The sequence below is a fragment of the Myiozetetes cayanensis genome, unplaced genomic scaffold (assembly GCF_022539395.1).
Source record: "Myiozetetes cayanensis isolate MyiCay16 unplaced genomic scaffold, myiCay2020 scf1, whole genome shotgun sequence".
NCBI classification, from domain to species: Eukaryota; Metazoa; Chordata; class Aves; order Passeriformes; family Tyrannidae; genus Myiozetetes; species Myiozetetes cayanensis.
Genome location: NW_026086604.1, coordinates 120,720,101 through 120,743,846, shown reverse-complemented (window position 1 = coordinate 120,743,846; position 23,746 = coordinate 120,720,101). Strand labels below are relative to the sequence as shown.

Sequence of the window (23,746 nt, the reverse complement as noted above, 5' to 3'; positions counted from 1 at the left end):
AGTTATCACAGAAGTAGAACTGGGAAATTGTTTTGTTGAAATTAGTATTGTTGACACTTCAGAAGCCAACATGAAGAGGTTAATTTTTCATTCACTCAAATATTTGAGTAAGCAACCTCCTTAAACCTGCATCCAGCCCTGGGAAAAACAGTAACAAAAATCTGTTTATCAAGCGATAAGTTGTAATTTCAAAACTTGTGATTTAATGAATAGATATACTACATCAAAGGAATTAGTTATCAAACAATTGTGGTATGTATGTGACCTTGTAAACAAAAATTTATTTTTCCAATGGTGTTAACTGCATCAACTGTAGCTTTGTAGAATATATATGAGGACAGGGCATATGTTCTGAACTATGTAATTTTTTTCTTTTGACCCTTTTTGGGTGCATATATTCCCACACACAGTGCACACCTCTGGGAATTTCCCAGCATGTCTTTGGAGGAAAAGCATCAAGGTCACAAAAGTTGAAGATCTTTAAGGGATGTGGTAAAAAGTAGTAGTTCTGAAATGTTTTTATCCACATAGAGTTTCAGTGCTTCCAATTCACTGAGAATCACCAGGGTTTTTTTTCCAAATCACAGTACAAATTTGAAGATTATCGAAATGGACCTTTTTTTTTTTCATAATGTCTAATGTTACTGATAGAGTAAAGAAGATTGCTTTAAGAAACACTTAACAGGGTCTGTGCAGTTTTAATAGCTTGAGTGAAACAAAACACCAAACAGGATGTCTTTGTCCCCTTTGAACTTGAGGCATCACATTGATGTGAAGCTACCGAATTCTGATTAGTTATGTGATGTTGATCTACCAGTGGCACTTAACAAAGATAAGTTTTTATGTAGTGCTTTCAAAAAATAATTGGAAATTGAATCTGATCAAATGTAGTACTCTGTCACAGTCATAGTAAAGTTGGGAAATCAAGAAAAAAGAAAGAAAAAGAAAGGAGAGGAAAGAAAGGAAAAGAAAAAAGAAGAAAAGAATGGAGAAAAGAAAAGAAAAGAAAAGAAAAGAAAAGAAAAGAAAAGAAAAGAAAAGAAAAGAAAAGAAAAGAAAAGAAAAGAAAAGAAAAGAAAAGAAAAGAAAAGAAAAGAAAAGAAAAGAAAAGAAAAGAAAAGAAAAGAAAAGAAAAGAAAAGAAAGAAAGAAAGAAAAGAAAAGAATGGAGAAAAGAAAAGAAAAGAAAAGAAAAGAAAAGAAAAGAAAAGAAAAGAAAAGAAAAGAAAAGAAAAGAAAAGAAAAGAAAAGAAAAGAAAAGAAAAGAAAAGAAAAGAAAAGAAAAGAAAAGAAAAGGAAAAGAAAGGAAAAGAAAGAAAAGAAAAGAAAAGAAAAGAAAAGAAAAGAAAAGAAAAGAAAAGAAAAGAAAAGAAAAGAAAAGAAAATTTAGAATTTGAAATAAGGAGAGCATCTTCCATTCAGACTGAATAAGATTTTCCTTATTGCAATTTGCATTTCATGGTTAAAAAAAAGAAAGGAAAAGTAGAAAAGGTACTGTTCATTTGCATTTTTGTATAAAATTTTTGAAAATACTTAAAGATGATTCATCTGCTTTTTTATTATATTTCATTATATTCAAAGAAAATGTTGTAAATAATTTTAATGGAACTGGTCATCTTATAACAAGGGTATACCTGTAGCATAACCAGTTTACTTATACAGCCACCCCTAGCATGGTGACCACTGACTATCAGAACTTGTCAGACCTGAACTCAGTATTTTTAAGAGAGAAAGTGGAAAATATTTTCTATTCCAAGGTAGAGCATATACTTAAAGCAGAAACTGAGATAATATATTTAATTTAGTAAGCAGTCAGTACTGTTCCAGATATATTTCTTCTGAAAGACAATAGCAGCCTTTTGGCTTTGGCTGACTACTGACAATTAGAGCATCATAAACCAGATGTCAAACATTATGTCTTGAGTAACCTACTTTTTTCTTTAAAATTTGTCCATCCTTCTTGTCATCATGACTCAACTACCTAATTTAGTCCATCGGATAACACTGTCTTTGCTCAATACCTGTTTTTACTCTTTATTTTATTAAAACTCCAGTGAAAGAAGGATTATCTGGGATATATATTGATTTGCTGTGAATGCTTCCTTAACTTCTAAGAAAACTGATGCACAATTAGTAGACTGATTCAGAAGGACATCAGAAGTAAGTGTACAATCAAAAAAGTTCAGAGAAAAGGCCTCTCACTGCTACAGAAATACTCCCTGATCTATTTTGTTATGATTATATCACTCTGTTACTGAACTGTTCCTTCTGTGTTAGTTGCAGATCAATGACTTGTATCACTTGCTGCCTTCGGAAGATCAATCTGTGCAGATTTCAGTCTCAGAGCCCATGTCCCTAGAGATTTGATTTTCATTTGCTTCAATTTATGTCTCTAAACAATCATTTCACTCCCTCAAATGTCTCCTTTTTGAAGGAATATAGATATTTATGGTAGCACTGTTTAGGGATATGTCAACTGCTAATGTGAAAGAAAGGGCTTGAGAGCAGCAAATTAATTCATGATGGAGGAGGAGATTTTCCGGTGTTTCAGCCTGGGAAATCCCAGGTGTGAGGATGAGGAGGCTGGACATCAGACATCCTAGCTGGAATGATTGTTTTCACTGGGTGGTTTAACTTCTAAAACACCAGACAAATGGACAAATTCCCTTTTTTCTGGGATATCTAAAAGCCACCCTGATAAACTCATACCACTGACCAATTTTTGTGATGGTATTAGCAGAGAGGTGCCACTATATTCAAGGGAAAAGAACAGTGGACTAAAAAGTGATAGGGGAGATTGACCTCAGTATTGAGCAGAGCTCCAAAGAGCAGATAATGTATGTCCTAGACAAAGAAAGTGAGGTACAAAGTGGATGGATAGAATAGCAGATATTTTGAATCAGAAGAAACGTAGTCGGAGGAATTATTATTGGCATTAATGGAACAAATTTGGCATAGAAATTCTCTGTGTGCATACAATTATTTTCTAAGTTTATGAATCAGAGAATTTTCTACTAGATATTCATAGATGAATCAGCTCTGAAGCTGAAAATATTTTTATTGCAACTTGTGCGTTAGTAGAGCAAACATGATTTCTACACCATTTCCATGGTTTCTGTATAAAAACACCCTTGCTAGCTTGAGATTTGAGTGATTATTATAAATATATTAGCTAGTAGTATTATATAGAAAATATTTTCATAATAATTTCCTAGTAACTATATAAATAACATACTAATATTGTATGATTATATTAGTATTATAAGTTGCTTAAATAAAACAGGATTTGAAAGTAGGGCTCTGTAACCTACAATACCTCTGTCAAGAGTAATTTTTATTGAGGCAGCAACAGTGGCATTGTCTGCACAATTTAAATGCATTTATCTTTAATTTCATATTTACCTAAGAAGCTTCTCATTGAGCCATGCTATGTTCACAGTGCCAAAGCATGACCTCGGTAGATAGAAGCATATTTTACCTGCCTGGATGTACATAGATTGTGGAACCATAAATGAGCTTCCTCTTTCAAAGTTTGACTTTCTGAACATTATACATCTTATCGAGTCCAGATTTTTTCATGAAAGGCAATACAGAGAGGTGTTTAATTCCAAAAAGATCTTCCTCCTTTCTGAAAATTGGTGCAACAGATCTTCCTGGGGAAATTCTTCTCTCCCCATTGAGAAGTAAATTGACTGGAGGAGTAGCAAAGGCAAGATAGCTAACTTTTTGCTTGCCTAAAGGTAGGGGAGAGTAACCCTGACAAATGTTAAAATCAAGGGGTTTTTTTCCTTTCCAAGAGTATTTGCTGCAATATGTAGAAAGTTCATCAGCTGAATATGAAATTAAATTAAATGACACGTGAGCCTTCTGTTAACACAGATCAATATGCTAAAATGGATAGTTAAATGCCACAAAAATAAAATGAACTCCAGAACCGTCAATATTTGGCAAAAAATTTACACAAGTTCTTCATATGGTTTTTAAGAGTGGTATTGTGGAATGATCTGGAATACAAAAAGAACTTTTGCCTCAGGTGCAGCTGTCATTATTTCACTGTTAACAGAAAGCAGTATTTTAGAAGGGATGCAGGGATTAAGCCTATGGATGAAATGGTGAAGGTAAGGGAAGAGATACCGTGTGTGAGGAGATCTTCGGTGAACTACTGACATGAAGGTGTTAACCTTTCTCAAAGTCCATCTGGCTTGTTAATCTTGTTAACCCCTGCTTCTCCCAGCTCCTTCAACTATCATAAATACCCTGCACGTATCCTTCTACACATACAGATATACATTTGAGCTGACAAGAATTATGGGGGTGGTGGGGTTGTGGGTGCTCTTCAAAACTCTCAACACCTTCAGGACTTGATCCATTCAGAACTTGCTTTCAGTATGTTTGGTAGGTAGACTGCAATTAAACTGTTCTTTGCAGCAGCTGGTGTTGGTACCTTTAGGTGACGTTAGTATGCACTAAAATTTTCCAAGGAATGGAAGATCCTAAGGAGGAGAAAAAGTATAAAGCCAGTTGTGGTGCTCTTGTTGTTGTTTCAACAATTTTATCCTTGAGCTGAAAGGGAGAGAGAAAAACAGGAAGGAGCTGGCCAGAGAACAAATAAATATGGCATTGAATCATATTCATTACAACACATTGGACAAAAATGAACAATGGCAACTCTCAGATTTCATGCACTTCCTTGGAAAATGCCGGTGTTGTGTAACCAAAAGAACCATGTATACCATCGCACATATACAGCCCAGAAGAGGAGTCCAACAAGCACTAGCAGAAAAGAGCTGTTCTATTTGGAGATCCTGTTTACTTAGAATATTTATTGCTTTCATCCAAAAGTATTAGTTTAGCATATCACTTGCACATTTTCTGCTCTTTTGGTTTTCATAAGAATTCCAGTAAACTCATTTTGCTACTGAATGGAAAAGATATTAGAAAGCACTTTTGAGAGACTTGAGAGGATAGGAAGGAGAAAAGAAAGGTCAGCAAAGAAGAAAAGGCTTAGATGAAGGTATGTCAGAGCAAAGCTTCCCATGAAAGATTATTGAGAATAAAGCTTTTTTTAAAACAGACATAAAAACAATATATAAATCAAGAGCACAAAAGCCCTGTTTTATGATTTTTTTGGGTGCTGTTTAATTTCTTTATATCTTCTTTTGCCATTGTTAAAAAACAGCCAAAACTTCAAAGGCAAGCTGCATGTGTTCTAAATCAGGACTTCAGTGCTGATGTATGACAGCACAAAAATTAAAACTAAATAAATGTGCTGTCTAAACTACCATATTTCTCAAAAAATTGCTTTAAAGGCTTTAAAAAATTAGAATTATTGCTTGATCTTACTTTACCCACCATAATGTTTTCACAGAGTAAATGACAAAATATTATATTAAAAAGAGAGAAAGAAAAAAGAGCATTGTCTGAATGTATCTGAACACCTGTATTTGGCTGTCTTGCAGTTTTGTCAGACTGGCAAGGGGAAAAATTAAACTTTGCAGTGATTTGTCTGATAGCGGATATGGACTGCGTAAATTCTCAGTTTATCCGCTGTTTTCTCAAAGGCTCCTTGACAGGGTAAATCAATGAAAACAAAGCAGCATGTCTGTGAAGGAAAGAATAACATTTCTGGTTTATCACATAAAAATGTTTGTAGAATGGACATACTGTCATGAAAAACGGTTTGTGCAAATTTTCTACTATTTTCTTTTCAAAATATGAACTTTGTAACATGTTCAGTTATGATTCCATTTTCCTTTATTACCTTTGGATGTGATCTTGCTGTTTTCTCTTCTTAGTGAAATGGCATGCCTGACTCTAAAGGTGTCTGGCCACAGCACACCCATTAAATCTGCTTGCAAAAAAAAAAAAAATTGCATGACTGGGGCCTTTGTGGCGTCCCTTTTCCTCTGGCCTCTACTTTTACAATGGCCATTTGCTGTTCTTCTACTAAGTCATCTTGATTTGTATTGACTCATTTGTTTTATCAGGTTACAAAAGGGGCGAGTGGCCCAGGCAAATAGGAATGCAAATGCTGTTCTTTTTTGTAAACATTTCTTTTACTTTTAGAACTCATTTGTCCCACTCTGCTCATGTTCTTTTTTCAATTCTTAGTAAGAAATAGTCACAGGCTCTAATTTATGTTGTCATTTAAGTCTGAGGAGTGGTATTTCATAGCAAAGGTTCCTGGATATTTGTGTCATCAAGAGAACTGGTTATTTACTAGTTACCACTTTATCTTAATTAATCCCTGTTCTGTTGTATATAAAGCTTCAGTTACACATTAAGAGAGCAGATACTATAGGATGTCATTTTATGAGCACTGATAAGAAATGGCTAATTAAGTTTAGGAAGTCAAAGTAAGCAGTGTGCTGGGAGTCTCTAGGCTGAACATAACATTTGGCAAATACTAACATATGCTTACAAACAGTGTTATGAACATGAAGCAGGGATACACTATCTAAACTATCCGTCTATTATTACTTCAATCAGTTCTAGTAATGTGCAAAAGATTGGCCATACTTAGAGATAATATGAGGACAGGGATAACCTCCTAGGAAGTCTGAGATACTCTGGGCTGCCCCAGCTTTAACCACCCTACCTTGGTGTCTGAATTGAAAGCCCAGGTCCCTGAGATGACTAGTGGTGCTTCCAGAGGCTGACTCAAGAGTATGAGAGCTCTCCAGAAGTGGCTAATCCCAAAAGAATCTCTCAGGATTAATTGCAGATTTTTGGGTATTTACTAAGTGCTAAAGTTGCCTCTCCCACATGTGCACTTCAGAGTTTGCCAAAATTCATCTTGGAGCCGGTTACTTTGAGATTTTTAATGAGCACTGCTCATATAGATAACACATTTTCATTTTTGTCAAATTTTTTAATAAAGGCTTTTATTAAAAAAGTGTTCCATCGAGGAAAGGATTTGTCACTGTTTCCATATAGACGTCACCTAGAACACACGTATGGAAGTGATATGTGTGCTTTTCATGCTGAACTTTTTAAGATGTGGCCTGAAATTTTGTTTATAGAAAAAAAAAAAAAAAGAAATATCAAGAATTTAAGATACTGCACAGTTATAGTAGGAGCAAGTAGAAGTTACATTTATGCTGCTTATGTTTTCTCTTCTGCCTTTTTCTTGGAGAAGTCCTCAGAATTTTTATTTGTAGCAGTCATTTGATGACTGACAACGGAATACTCTTGGACTGGCAAAGTGTCATTATGTTTCCCTATAATAATCTCTGCTGTCCAGTGAAGTGCTAGAACCTGTCATTTCTCTCTTCCTCATTTCATTCCTAATTAAGATAGCAGCAGCATGTAAAATTAAAGAATTTTAGTCTGGATCCACTGAAAGTAGCATCAATAGAACTCTTTCCAGAACAAGTTTTCCAGTTTGACGCAAACTTTCATCCATCTGTAGGATGAATGAGTTGCTCACTTTAGTTTTGCCTGAAATTGTTTACACACCCTTTCTTTGAAACAGTAAATCTAGAAATTGCATACAAAAACCTTGCACAGAGGAAAAGGGTTGTAAGGTCAATTGCTCTGAAGTTAGGTCAAGTGAGATTTATGATTGCTTGCACAATGCACCCCTTTTGCATATGCTGAAAGACAGAGATGTTAATTAAGTGAACATCTACTATTCTGGACCTTTGCTTTTCTCTCCATAGAGAGGGCTGAGCTCAGACTGTAACTATAAACCAGCAGTAAATGCCAACTTCATAGTTTCTGCCTAAACTAAAAAATAGAGGAGATACATGTTCCTCTACCTTTATACCTATATACCTCTGTATATCAGGTTTTTTCTGTTATCCATTTTTCTATCATGAAAAGCAAAAAAACTTAAAAACCAGGAGTTCTCTGGTTAATACAAAAATGGCACTGTTGAGCCCTAAATTTCTTAATTCTGGGATCTTAATTTCAGATTAAACAAAAGCGTTTCTAGTTTTTAAATTTTCCAGTGTGTAACATCAACTATCAGGTCACTTATGCATTGCAACTGCCCATGAAAAGCCACAGCCAGAAATTCAGGTAGAACTCTGATATAATATTAAATTCCATGCATTTTATTGTAGTCCCACAGAACAGGTAATAGTCATGTCAAAACAAATTTCTTTTGAGCATTTCCAGATACAGTGAGGGTGCAGGAAGACCCAGTACAGCATGTACAAGAAGTGAAAACTCCAAGTCTGAAGAGGTCATAAGGACTATTCCTGCCTGTTTCTGGGGCATCTGAAACAGAATAGGATTAAAAAAAATTGTGGTTTTTACAACCTGCTCTGCCTGCAACCACACACCTGCTTAACCACACCTGTATCAGCCCTGCTGGTGTTGGATTTCACACCTCTTGAATAGACAACATCCAGATCTTACTCCGATTTGTATAGATTTTAGCACTAAAGAAATGTGTTTTATTAATAGCTATCACTGCCAAGAATAATCTTCAGTTTGGAAATTAGTTTTCCTTTACCCATCTCAAGGACTTGTCCTCAGATACATTTTCTACTCTGATCTGAGCCTTCTGCCCTTTCAAGTGTTGTAATAAATTCAAATATTTACTGTTTAAGTTCACAATGGGTACAAGGAAAATTAAAAGAAAATTATTTTTCATTATCTTTGTTAAAAAGACTTCCAGTACATCTTTGAGCTGTTCCAGGTTGAACTACGTATATGCCAGGGCTCATCAGCCTGAGCTGGAGTCATACGTCACCTGAGAGAGAGACAAAAGCCACCTTTTCCACTGCCACTAAGGATTTGAATATATGGAAGAACAATTTGAGATTGTTTGTAATGAGCCATTAGAATAAGGCATGGTCTGGGAAGATACAGAAGTATCTAAAAGGTTAGAAGGAACAACTTCTATTGATTCTCTGCATGCCATTCTAGAAATAAGATCATAAACCACCTCTGCTCTCTTTACTTGCTGACCGTTTGCAATGGTTGTAAGAAAATCTGTTTCTTTGACCATGTTTAGTTTCTTATTCATGGTCATTTTTGTTCTTGCTCACCTAGTAATTTCACTAACATACCTTTATTGTCTTTCAGTCATGAATGTATTTATTTATCATCTTATTTAATAAGATGATATAATGATTAACCCAACACTTTTATCCTTTCTCCAATTCTCTTATGTACCATCTTTTATTTTCTGTAATTAATATTTTTAATTAATTAATTCCTTCTATCATAGTGTCCTGCAGTAAAATTTAGGTTAAAACAGTGGGAAGATGCTAAAATTTTGTTCCACAACCATTTATTTTATGAAATGAGATCACCACTTTGGCCAAAACTGAGAAAGACTAAAAAGTTCATCCTTTTCTGCCAGAGTGACCGCTGCCTGCCCTAATGAGTGGAACTGTTCTATCTTGATAGTTTTTATATTTTTTCCTTGTTTATCTTCTCTATTTATTTGTAGTGAGACAGTTGAATACCTTCATTGTCCCAGGTTTCTAAGTGGCTTTGCTATGAAGTTTGGATAATTTTTGCCCAAGCTTTCAGCTGCCATGGCTCTTCAGCTTTCGTCAAAAGAAAGAATAAATGCAATCCTGATGTTGCAATTTGGTATGCCTTGTTTGCAAGATTCTAAAGCCACTAGGGAGCTTTGAACGTTGGCAACAGGTTATTTTACTTCTAGATGTTAAAACTCTTGAGGGAGAAACAGTAGCCACTCTGCCAGTAGACCTTCAGTGTCTGCAGTTAGAAAAGCTGATATACTTTTTCCCCTTGAAGAAGAAATTACTGTTGCTCCTCAAGCAACAGTATCTCAATGTGGAATGAATGATTTCTGCCCTGTTGTGAACTTCCCACTTTTGAGGAGAGTGACTAAGATGACTGTTGCAGCTGCAACAACATCTGGAGTCCTCAAATTACCTTGACACTAGTTAGCTGGATTGAGGCCTGAGTGTAGCACAGAAACGTGATTGTTTGTCTTGATGTTTCTATTGTTCAGTTAAGATTACCAATTATTTTAGGTTTACCATCCTCTCTCAATACTGCTGTCATGCTATGGTAACAGCAGAGATAATGATAATTTGCTTACATATGGATCTTGTAGAATCAGGTCATTCTGGAGTGTCTCTGCTTCTCACTCTGAGAAAATCCAGAAAGTAATACTCCTTGACTGCTCAGTTCTGAAGGCATTTTTCACCCAGGTCTTATGATCATTTTTTTAACTTTCTCTAAGAAAAGGTAGAAAATCACTGAGTAAAGAATTCCGTCAGGGCTTCTGAAGCACTATGTTTTATCCAGTGGTCTCAAATGATGGATCACCATTTGGCTGCAGGAGCTCACAGGAAGGGTCTTTCTGATAACTGTATGTTGGAAGACTGGAAAGACAGGGACAAGATATTCAATATTCGAAGAAAATATTTTTTTCTCATATGTGTTTCTTGGGGTCGGCAGAGGAGGAGCGATTTCTGGGGAAACAAAGAGAACACTTCCACTTCAATTAACTTGCTACATATCACAAATTGTATTGTACCTGAAGCCCTCTCATTCACCCAGCAGCTAAACCTAGTCTTAATGTCTACAAAATAGAAAATTTTAAAAAAAAAAAAAACACACAAACCAAAAAACACAACAACAACAAAAAAAACCACCACAAAAAACCCCCCACAAAAACCACAAAAAAACTTATCTGTAATGAGAATGAGTCATATATTTCATTTTGAGTGAACAGAAAATAAAAGTATCTTCTACATTTTTCCACCTCCTGTGCATCAGAACACAGTAGTATCCATCCTGCCTTTGCCTGAGGTCAGCTCCCTGCCCTTTCTTGTGCTCCCACCACGTTAAGGCTCTTGCAGACTCTGCTGTGTAATAACATCATTGACAAGGTTCTGACATAACTTCTCTATTTGTGGAGAAGGCTGGACAGAGCCACCTATGTCATTCAAATGGTAGCTACAGTTGCTTTTACTCAGTGGGGGTTTACCCACCATGTCAAGGCATCTGTGTGTCCTTTTAATAGTATGAAAAGGTACAAAGGGACTGTTGTATAGGTTGAAATCACATCCTTAATTCTTACATGTTTTTGTAATAGAACAGCATAATAGAAAGTTGCTCAATGTATTTTACTTGGGAATCGCAATTAATCACAAGACTATAAGAAGTCAGACCCCAAAACTGGTTTCAATACCATTTCCTTTAGTGAGTTTTACACATTACCTTTTCAATAAGTGGTGACAGGCAGTGCATTTCTGGGTGATTATAGCATATGTCAGGTGGGGTTAATGGGCACAAGGCCAGAGGGAAAGTGAATAACTGTTTGAGATGTACAGTAATCCCTTAGAAATGCACTGCCTTATTCCCTTCTGATTTTATAAAATGATGTTTAATAAACAACGTGATCCAAATCCTGAGGGGCACTAGACCTCTGATACTAATACTGAGTTCACCAGGAGACTTGATGCCAAATTAGTCAGGAAATAGAGTGTTTACCTCAAGCTATCCACCTACAAGAACCTATCCCTGATATGCTTATTGTATCTGTGTCACTAGTCTTGGAATGATGAATGATCCACATCTGGAGGCTAGGTCTTTAGATAATGGTATACGCTGATTAACACTGGCTAAGGAACCAGCTCTTAATTTAATCTGATATGTTGATGTGGCAAGGTCAATAAATTACTGCAAATAAAGTGAGAGCCTTAATTTGTAGACTCTGAGAAACTGTATAAGTTGGAAAGATTGCTTAGTCCGTGTTGCTTTTCTTGGCAGTATTTTGTAGACCATCTTCAGAAAATGGCAGTCAGTTCTTAGCTTCTGAGTGATGGGCTTTAAACTAGATCCTTTGTGTTAGTCTCCTGGGTCAATTCAAAATTAACTGACTTGGCTTTTCATCAGTTAGAAAAAGAAATAGGACTAAATCTTCCCATCAGATTGTTTTCAGTCATAACTGAGTACCCACATTTCATCTATATTCAGAAACTTTTCCCTACATATTTTAAAAATGTACCAAGTTGGTTTTATAGGCAGTAGCATTATAATAAACTTCTCCAAACTTAATCAAGCTTACTGATTTATTTGGATAGTCAGTGATTTTTGAGATAGTGATTTTTATTCCAATGTGGATTAGACACAAATTCCTCATACTTTGAATTAATTTTTTAATCAGATGTCTTGTTTTTTAGCCAACCCCTTACTGCGTCTAGACTCAGATTTGGAGATATAATCTTCTGTAACTTGTAACATCAAATGCATATATTGTATATCATTTTAAATCAGGCAACTTGATCAGATTTGGAAGAAGTTATGACAATGTGTGCATGTGTAATACCACATGCATTATCATCTTGGCAGATTTCACAGTACATAGGACAGAATTCATAGATAATTATTACTCTGATTAGTCCATCTCCATAGAATCTCTTTAGAGAGTTGTTAATCTCCAGGAAAAAACTCCCCAAACTCCGTGGAGAATCCTCTCACCTCACAGATGAAGCAACAGCTTTTTTCAGAGAGATCTAAATCTGAGATTCTGAAATGCCACCTTATTGTTTGAAGTTCTACAGATTGTCTCTTGGCTTATGCTTTCTGATGCAGAATGGCTACATGTTCTTGAAAAAACAGTGAAGAACTCTGTTGGATGGATCATCTTGCATCCTGTCTGGCTTTACTTAGTAGAGGATTTACAAAATAGAAAGCAAATTAAAACAAAAGGGCAGGGATATCAGGACAGTGGAGAAATTATTACTTAAGCCAGCTGTGACACTTGGTAGAGATGAAGGGAATGTGAGGAAAGAGAGAAAAAAGGAAGGGACAGAGGAAAGATGTAGTAAGAAAAGGGCTAAAATCATCCAGCCATTTTGGGAATATCCAAAGGTTCCTCCTTTGACTCTGGCAGCTGAAACCTGTCGTTGAATATCTTCCCTCTGAATCCACGTGACAGCACTGTAACAGCTCTAAAAACTTCATCATTATTTTGTACATTGCTATGACCTTTCCTTAGAGTATGCACAATCCCTAGTGCCTGATAATGCAGTTTACAAAAGAAATCAATTCCTTTTATTTTTAGCATGAATTAATTTGGAGAAGAGTTTGGAGGAATCTTCTTCCTCCATGTATTTGCTCTGTGGAACATTTTGTCCGGTAGTCAGTGCTGCCATTACATGGTGAAGTAGTACAAATTCCTCCTTCCTGAAGGACTAAGCAAATGCAACAGACTATATGACACACTTGGATACATCCATATCTCAAGGGAGTTGAAGATACCCAGATCATCTTATTGAGCATTGTCAAAGGAGCCTTTTACTGTAGTGAGTTGGGTTTGCATTTTTTGGCCTTCAAAGAGGTATCCTGTGTATCCTTGAATATGTACTTAACAGAGATTTAATAAGTTATATTCAGTGTAGCAGCTGAAGAGCAGCTAATTATGAAAAACATAGTGCTGTAGACCTAGCAGGCATGGAATAAAAACATCTATTACATAAATTGTTAATCCATAAAAAATGTGTTCCTGAGACCATTGGTATTTATTTAACATACAATTACTGTCTAATTTAATCTAAATTAAATGCCTGCTTGAGACATGTAATTTGAAGTGTTACTGAGCTTCCTTCTCTGCTATTAAAAGCAAGAAATCAGCAGCTAATGCCTGGAGGCCAAACTTACCATTTCAATTCAGGTACCTCAACACTAACATTTGTAATTTCAGCCATTTGGAAAATGTTTTTTATAAGAATGTATTTGGCCTTAAAGTCTCCCTTTCCCCCTCACCCAAGGCCACATTCAGCCAACTGAGTCAAAAACCTCTGACTTAATCCAAATGAAGTTTTGATTGAATAAAAGGTCCTGAATTAAGTGTTGAGAATAAAATGTGTTCTCTTATCATAGAACACAAGCTTTGCAAAAATTCCCAGCTCCTGCTAGTGCTGGAAGGGTCATTTGACTCCTGTATGGACATATTTATTTAGGACACGTACCCTGGTGAGTCAGGAAGTTATGTAAAAAGTGACCCAGTTAATTTTAGATGCTATTGTTGGAAGAATATCAATGAAAATTAATCAAATAGTCACGAAGGAACCACAGGGAAGGAGCACAGAACACTGGTGGGTAGAATTTTGGCAGAGATCACTGCAACAGCTTTAATGAGAGGAAAACACATTCTCAAGTAAATTAGTGAGTAATGACATGATTAAATGGTAAATAATAGTTAAATACATGCTTGGAGGTCCAGGACAGAGACTGTGGAGTTTTTGTGTTTTGCATGTATTTCTCTCCAGGCTGCTCCAAGTATCCAGAAGAGCTCACCAGAACTCTGTCTGTTATTTAGGGTTGGGTTGTAGCTCTTAAAACACTGAAGCCAAAAGAGCTGTTGGGGCCCTGCTCTTGAGGCTGAGAAAGCTGAGGCTTTCTCCATAGCTCTAAAGCTTCGCCAACCTTTCGATTGTTGATGTGTCCTCGTTCCTTCACCAGCCGCCTTCAATTAGCAAGGGCCAACACCACGGCTTTGTTCAGCCTGCCATCACCCAAAGAATGACTGTGCAAGAGACATCTGCTCTCCTTATGCACAGTGGTGGAGAGGGAAGGAGTCTCTTTTCTGCTGAGGCAGGTTCAGTCCCCCCTAACTGGGTGTTTGCACATTTGCTGGTGAGCAAATTGAGTTGCATATATGACTGTTTATGCAAACACAGAGTGCTGCGGTGCTGGCTGGGAGTGCACCCCATCCATATGGTTCTTTTCCCTGGCTGCTGAGGAAAGGATGTGAAAAGAATAACATTCACAAGTTGTCTTCATTCTCAAATGTTTCTTTTACAAAATGGGAGGCTGAACATACAAACTCTGACTTGTTAGCTTCACTTCATCTAGCCGTAACACAACACACAGTTGTGTAATGAGTCTGTTGGAGGGGAACTGACCCGGATAAGAGGTGTTTTACCTGTCTTCTGTTTACCCCTTTCCATTTCAGGTACCTCAAAAACAACAAAAGAAAACTGAAATAACTCTGGATTATCTTTTTATGGGGTTAAACATTTTTTCTTGGTTTTCAGTAAGAGCAGGTAGAGTACAGTTGCTCCAGTGACTTTGCTCAAATGAGGCAGAAACCTCACCCTTACCTTTCTTTGCTGCTTGGCAGAACTACAAGGGGTGTGTGGGGAGCTTGTCTGTTACAAACTACAAAAAACCCCAGAGTCCTTACTGGGGCATCATTCCACCAAAAGATGAATGACTTGCTTAGATGGTAATTCAAGTGATTAGCACACCGTGTCCTTCAATAACAGCCTGACAGCTTGCTCAGTGGTATAGTACAATATTAATTTTTTCTCTTGCTGCCTTCCTGCAATAGAATATTTTCTTACATAAGTCTGAATATTGTACCTCCTCCAATAATAGCACTGGAAGAGGACAAAGCGTATAATTAAAAATTACATGTTACTTTTGTTTTGACAGTTTATATTTTTACTTTGAGGGCAAATAACAGGTCATATACTGATATTTATGTCTCTAGTGCATAACATATTTCAAATGGTTACAGTTTTAATCTAGTCTTTGCTTGAACTTACAATTGTGTACCCACAGGTTTTTGTCAAGAAAATATAAAACAGTTGGTGAGTGGGAATTTCAGAATTGCTTAGTAGTGTTTTAATGTTGTTTCTTGTGTAAATCAAAGGTTAATCAAAATATTGAATGGGATCATGGCAAATGAATGTTAAGTGCTTTCGCAAAGTTATACCCTGGATATCTAAATATGGGATCTGAGAAGGAAACAGGTACTTTTAAATTACAGAAATTATGAAAATAATAGTTGGCATAAAACCATTCTCACAATTTCCTGTCACGCTGCATGAGCCTAATTTTAAAAAATGCTGCTACTTCTCTGAAGTACAAAGTCACTGAGCACATTTACAAGAACATTTCAGCAGGCACAGTAGAAGGGCCAAGAACTGCTGCTGATTTCTAGAAATTCATGTGAGTTGGAAGATCCAGGACTCAAAATACTTGTCTGACTCCTTTCTCACCTCAGAGTTGGCCAGTGCTTGATCTCCTTATATCAGGGGAGATAATGGATTGTTTTAATGGTGCTTGTTTTCCTTAATTATTTGGCATGAACTACAGCCCATCTTAAAACTATTACTTGACTGAGATTCCTTTCTTTCCATTTTCTTACTTCTACACTCCAGGGGATTTCCTTTAGGAACTTATTATCTTTTCTAGGTTGCTGCAGTAACACAAGATCCAAGTTTCTTTATTAAGAATTTCCGTAACTCATTCAGTCACCTGCAATGTTGGTAGTGTTGGCTAAAGTTATTTCCTCACTTTCTAGCAAGTCACCTTTACTTTCTCAGGGTAAATACACTGAAGAAAGGCTCTTAATTTAAATCTTAATTTGGCTTGGAAACACTTTATCTTTTTACTGTGATCTGTGTTAGGAAAGATGCCTTTTGTATGGCTCATTGCATCCTGATTCAGTCAGGGATGATTATTATAGCATTGACACTAGGAAAATCATTAGGAAACCAAGTAGACAAACTAATATCGTAACAATGTCTATGAGTTACATTATGTATGGTTGTCTAAAAGAAGAAAAAGGCATAGCAAAAGTCTTTACATTTATTGCCACACATACCTCAGAAGATTACAATGTGGTGGTAGCAATATTTGCTGTCATAAAAAAATTTCAAAATGTGCAGAGGAAACATGATAGAGCTTTCCCTTCACAGAATCTGTATAACACAAAGGATAATGTTGTCTTAAAAGTGGTGTTGGATTCCTCACAGACTCAAAGAGTGAGTTACAGATGTGGGGAGCCTGTGCCTGTTCATTCTTCATTTCCTTTAAATGCTGTATCTACAGCGCGCTTTGCACTGTTGGCACTCTCTTCTTATGAACCCACAGATCTCATGTGTAACATGCAGACAGAAATAAATCCTATAGGTAAAAGAAACTAGAAGTTGGCTAAAGATCAAAGGTTATCCTCATTCCACTCCTTCCTTCACTTTTATTATCCTGTCTAAATTTGGTTTTTTGTAGAGAGGATTGGGTAGGGTTTTTTTGGTTTTGGTTTTAGTTTTTGTTGTTGTTGGGTTTTTTGTGTGTATGTCATGGGGAAAGGTTGAGTTTAAATGAGAGTTTAAGGTTTTATTTGTTTTTCAACCTTTTTATGTAATTTAAACCACAGTGTAGTTACTTTGCTAGAATCAAGACTTGAGTACTTATAGGGTATAGAAGATTGCGCAGTGGCTCAAGGAAACAATTCCACCTCAAGTGTTCTGTGATCATCTGTAGATGAAGTGGGAAGTAGAGGAGGCTTTGTTGTTTTGGGGTTTTTTGTCTGCACACCTAATCCAAAGCTGGTATCACTAAAGTCCCTATTCTAAAAGCAGTTGGACATGTGCTTAACAAAGTCCTAAAATGTACACTAAATTAAATATGAGATTGCTTTTTTGCCAGATCAGGTCTTAAATCTGTGTCTTGGAAAATTTGCTGGAAAATATGCTTGTAATTTTTAAAGTTTTTAATTTTTAATGGCCTTCTTCACTGGAACGTGGTAAAAAGATGTTGATTTTCCTGTCTTTATAAAAACCCAGGCTTTAGCAGATACCTTCTAAGTGCTTTTTTTAAGAGTATGAAATGCACTGGAATGAGTATTGATGACCATCAGTAAAGCAACTAGTACAGACTAAATGGAAAAGTTAAGAACAAGATGTAATGTTTATTTAACATCAATAGTTTCAAAGCTTTATTTATCATTACTTACTTAAAAGAGATTCAGCAAAATCAATAGCTGTCCTAGGAAACTACCACAAAAATTCTTTCAAAAATCTTCACTCCAAATTGGCATATTTAATGCAATTTTTCTTGTCATTAAAAATGTAATAAATTAATTTTACTTGAATCACAGATGAAAACTTTGTGGTAGTGTTTATGTAGTTATAGATCACCACAGAAAATGAAGTACCATCATTTTTGGCCATGGTGCAGAGTTTCTTAGAACACTGTTGGTCAGGAGTGAGCAACACTGATAGAGATAGCTACGAAGTTCTGGACAGTTTCAACTTACACCAAAACCTCGAATCAAAATAAGTGATCTAGTTGTTAGTGCTGCTTCCAAAAACACTTCAAGATGGAGCTAAGAGGTAACATATGTTTCCACTATCTTTCAGTCCATGGTTTTATATTATTCTGAAACCCCAAATACAAATGAAGAAGCAATTTGTAAATAAAAAAAATGTTTCATCTCATTTAAAACAACCAGTTATTTTTAATTATAGCTATAACTATAATATAACTATAGTTTAACTACAAATGTAATTTGTCATATCGATGAGAAGTGACCAGAGTTATATCAGATCTCTCTAAGTGACATGGGTATATGTAACACATATGCAAATAGCAAGAGAATTCAGGGCGATAACGGTTAACAAAGGTAAGAAGAGAAATAAGCTCTTGTTTCAACTAATCTCCAGCAATGAGGGGTCAGCATGAGGGACATTATCTCACATCTGCCTCCAAACCATCTGGTGTGGGCCATGGTCAGAAGCAGGATACTGGACTAAGTAAATCCTATGCTTGCTGTACAGAATTTGAGAGCCTTCTACATTCTCATGCACCGGGTGGGATATATACCTGTAACATCTGTTCTGCTTTAATTATTTTCACTACTGTGTTTGAATACTAGGTTTTGGTCACCTAACCAAGCAATTGCTGAAGTTAGCGGATGGCCGTGTTGTGCTGGCACTGGAGGGAGGACATGACCTTACTGCCATCTGTGATGCATCTGAAGCCTGTATAAATGCCCTTTTAGGAAATGAGGTAAAACATAAATCATACTAGGTGCAGAGAATGATCCAAGTTTGCTGAAGCTGCTATCTTTGATATTCTTTTAGTAACAATGGTGTCAGTCTTTTTTTCATTTGTTATAAAAACCATGGAATTTGAACCTGTCTTAGAAAATAAGCAGACCTCAAATGAGCTGGTTTGGATAAATACTTTTAAATTAGATTTTTATACAAATCCCTTAGTATATGCCTAAATTATTCCCAGTTCTGAGTAATATTTAATACCTCCAAATTACTTTTAGTGATGTGCTGAATACAAGACTTGACATCATTGTTAGTCATTGGGGTGCATATCATCTATTAGGAATGGACCTTTTAGCCATCTATTGTGCAAAAAAAAAGTCTTTTGCAAAGTATCTGATAATCTTAGGAACTGCATATTGCAAAGGTGCATTTTCTGCAGTAGTGTGACACTTCACTTTTGAAACATTAATAAAAATGTGTGCAAGATTAAAAAAAAACACAAAAATTAAAAGTGAAGATTCAGGTTGATCTGTAATTTAAATGTAAGATTTATCAAGCACTGTATATATTTTACAACTTTTGAGAGAAGAATATAATTAAATATTAGTATGTGCTATTTATGTACACAAATGCAAGATAAGCATTCCTATTAGTGAAATTTTTTCTGCTTTCCACTAGAAAATAGCTTTTCTCCTATAAATATGGTGGGAAGGAAAACAAACTTGCTGAGGGTGCAGCCAAAATAATTTATGAAGGGACAAAAGCCTTTACCATAAATTGTGAATTTTGCAAGATCTTGTTATAAAGTACAGTATGCTACTTTTTTTCCCCTCAGGGGAAGTGTTAATAGCTATATAATCCCTCCAATCAAATGTATTAGTGCCAAATTGCAAGCTAATCTGCCAGTTCCCTTCTGCTTCAAGACTTCATACCTATGTGAATAAGGTGAAGTAGTACGTCTTCTGATGGACGTTGAAGAGAAGGATTTTTTACTTAGTGTTATTTTAAACCTTTGCTTTTCATCTTTATGACACATCAAGAACAGTATTTTAATGCTTATTATTTTTTACATTATACATACAATGATTAAAATATTAGCTTTATCAAAAATAGAAGTGTAGACACCAAAAAAAAAAAGAAAAAAAAAAAAAGAGGAAAAAGCTTTCATTGGGTTTTGTCTACTGTCACCTTTGACAAGCTCCAAGGAAAGTTTTCCAGAGTGGTGCTATGTGCTACTGAAAAACCTTCTCAGCTCAATGTTAGTCTGTTTATTTAGGTGCTGAAATATGGATTATGCAACCCAGCTTGAGGCATTTGACGATCTTAGTGAATGCAGCATTGCCTTCCTGATCAGCCACCATTCCAGGGCACTCTCATTGATATTTCTGTTGTCGTCTTCCCTGGGAGAGTAACTTATGACATGAGTGACTTTTTCTAGCCCTTCTAAGCTCATTCCCTGAAACTTGCACCCTTGTGGGACTAATGTGAATGGTACGATGTTGATTATGTGATGTGTTCTCCTCTGTGTAGGTGCCTGGGTCCCTCTATCCAGTTATGACCATTTGGTGGTACTACCCATTTATGAAAACTGCCTTGTTTTGTTTTAAGCTATATCACACCCAGTTATTTCTGCTGTCACCAACATTATCCAAGAAAAATTACCGATTGTGAGAAAAAGGAATTGGAAGAGTGTACTGGAATAAAGTTCTTCTTTCATTTTAAAGTAATTAGAGGCCAGGAAATTAGTGAAATTGTGAATCTATCTGTTTGAAAAATATAGCAAAGTAAATTTGGGGAGAGACAAAAATTCACTGAGAATGAAGACAGAAATAACCATGCAGCCATTTTTAATTCACTTGTAAAAGAACATGTTCCTTAATAACTTGAGACATCTCTTGGAATAAGCATTATTCTGGTGTGCTCTTGCTCACAGCATTATCTTCTGGGACATGCATCAAATAGTCTGGTGCAGCATAATTTCAAAGACACAATATGCTGTGGCTGCTAAGAAGAGAAAAGTACTCCAGAGAGGATGTTGTTACCAAGACTACCACAAGAAACTGTCATTGGCTTAAAAGAATAAGTAAAGGTGTTGCCGAGGAGCAGACATTAATGAGGAAGTCTGATACCTAGTTAGCAGTTAGAAATCAGCACATCTGTTGAGATCTATAGATTTATAGCAATATACACCACATGGCCCACAGCATATGCATTGTTTGATTTCAGCATATTATTCGAGAACTTGCACAGCAAATTCCAAGCATGTTCTGCCAAGGACAGAAAAAATCTTTTTTCCTTTAAACAACCAATTACTGTAATTTGTGAATGCATTCTTCCCTGAATGCAATTCTTTACAGGTGATTAATAGGACAATTAGAACTTATTATCTGCCTTTCACTTTTACAAATAGTGGTATGTAGTGCAACCTTAGTAAAAAACATTGGCAAGATGAACTTCAGTTCTAAACACTACACATATAATTGAACTCAAATTAGAAAGGTTGGGAAAGGCCTTTGTGAGGTACCCTGCAGTTTGTCAGATGTATTTATTCATGTGCTGAGGATTAGAATTCATAAACATTTTGCAGAGCTTTTTGAAAACTTTTTCTTTTCTTTTGTTGTTTTTGGCCAGGACTTGTCAATACAAAAATCCAGTGTGTCATATGTTCTATTACCAGTAGAATAACATTTTTTAAAAAAATTGTAAAGCCAGCCACAACTTCCAGCTTTCATGGAACAGTGGTCTGATATAAAGAGGTAATATCAAATTTACAAGTGCAAAATCCTTTCTTAATTTCTCACTGAGCACCAAGAAGGAAAGCAGTTTGACATCCAAAATACATATATTTTGTTCTTATTTATGTGTGGCTTATAGCTTAGTTGTTTTTTTTTTAGCAAGACAACTTCTCAATCTTCTCTTAAAAAAATGTGAGTGAAGACACTACGAAAAGAATATACCCTATCAAATTAATCTTCTTTAAATAATTTGAGCATGGAAGGAGTGGTAGAATTAATGTAGAACTTAGAAGAGATCCACACTCTTTCTGAGCAGCGACTGGAAAGCAGGCAAGACACCCTATAGTACCTGAAATGGCTCTATCTAGTTTGGTTGTGTGATTTCCTCCCTAAATAATGGGCAAACTAAAAAGAAATTATAGAATAGAAGTGACAGATAAATTTTATGAAGATAAAATATCAGTTAGAAAGTTTACATATAAAATTACATTTAAAATAATTTTATATCTTAGGTTTTTCTCTCCATGTTTCTGTCTACAAGCAGAAAATTTCCATGTCACTTCAAGAAAAATCCATTTGACCATTTGCAGAGCTAATTAGGATCACTGTAGGTTATCTCCTTGGAAGGAAATCTTCCTAAGAGGTGAGAAGAGATTAAGCAGCTGGATTCCCTTGAAATCCAAAATGTAAACATGAAAAACCTTCTGGAAGGTGAAAAGGCAAGATGAGCATCAGTTGCCTTGAAATAGTCCTGAATTTTCTCAACGTGATTTGCAAACTTGTCCATTAAAAGAGCATCTGTCAAAACAAAGGAAAAGATAGATTCAGATAATTGCAAAAAACATATTGCTTTTAAACATAAGCATTTCTGAGGTTATGATATATATGCTTTAAATTAATTTTCATTTATGTGCAGTTTTTCAGAGATTGGTTATATAGTTTTAAATACTCATATATAAGTGTCTATATATATATTACTTCAATTGAAAAAAAATTAACTTTTAAGATTTGTATTTTATTCCAAGAAGTTTGTGAAAATTGGGTTGATTATTGAGATTTTCCCCAAAAATCTTTGCCATGGAGTATGGAAGTTCCAGACTGTTTTGTTGATCCTAGCTTTGGTGCTATTAGACCACTGCTATGACTTTTGGTGCCAAGTGGTGGTGAGTAAGGCTTCTCTAGACATACAAGGGTAGGTTCTGCTTTCTTTCCTTCACATTACTTTTGAAGAGTCATTATTTGGATCTAAAAAAAGTCCTTGGGCATAAGTTCCCTTGAGATAAGTATGCTAAATCCTGTGTTTTATTTCCAACATAAATGCATTCAGGTAGGGTTTTTTCTGCAGCCAGAAAGAGTAAGGAAGGATTTCTTTAAACACTAAACTCTTTGTACCTAAAACTAAGGATTTAGCTCTTCCTTCATCCCATCACTTTTAAAACAGCCAGGTGTGATATTTCCACGGGACAGAAAAATCCGTCATTCTCACATTGTGGTCCCACTGATCTGTCTCTAGGTTTGGGCAGTGTCTCCTAGCTCTCTGTGGTACAGCAGTTTGCCGTGGTCTATAACAAGTGATAATTAGTCACAGACAGGGTCATGCTCTTCTTTGCACAGAGGAAGCAGAGAAGTGCAGTCCACAGTGTGCTCTGCCCAGCGGGACCCTGCAACAAAGGCGCAGAGAGGATGCATGTCTGCTCTCATTGACTGTGGCGGCCAACGCTGAATTTGGCCCTAAGTGTGAAAACATTTTTAAGTGACTAAATTTAACATCTTCTAGTAAATATTCTTCTGGCTTGAATTTCTGTCTGAAGCAGAATTTGACAAAAGATTCTGATTGGTTGGCTCCCAAGCATGCTTGAAAACTTACACCGGACAATTTTCTTGCAGAGTGTGAAGTATGTGCTTCTTTCTTGCAATCTGTTGAGCTGGCATTTAGGAGGGGATGGTAATTTAAGTGGAAAGCTCGTACTCTGCAGCTTTCCTGCTGATGATGAAAAGTTGGCGTTTTCTCCTTTGTGGAATTCAGTGTGAATCTGGGGCTGCTTGCCAGCTAGGCAGTGAGCTCTGCCAAGAGGTCCTGGACTTCATTAAAAGGGGTTATTTACCAGAACAGGTAAGCATTCCTCTCTTCAAAATGGAAATATTCATGGAAGTGAATATGGTCTGAGGTCAATTTTAAATTGCATGGTAAACTTTCTCACAGTCTCACATCCTCATTGTTAATCTGAGTCTAATAGTAGAAAATAATTAAAACTGAGTCTGAGACAACTATCAACTG

General features: G+C 36.0%; 1 protein-coding gene across 1 annotated transcript in view; it reads left to right on the top strand.

Annotated features, from left to right (window-relative positions):
* The window catches only part of HDAC9 (histone deacetylase 9), a 451,751-nt gene that overhangs the window by 402,976 nt on the left and 25,029 nt on the right, over window positions 1-23,746 (top strand). The window contains 1 exon segment of the mRNA XM_050308389.1: window positions 18,610-18,743. Within this exon segment, the coding sequence (XP_050164346.1) occupies window positions 18,610-18,743 (134 nt within the window).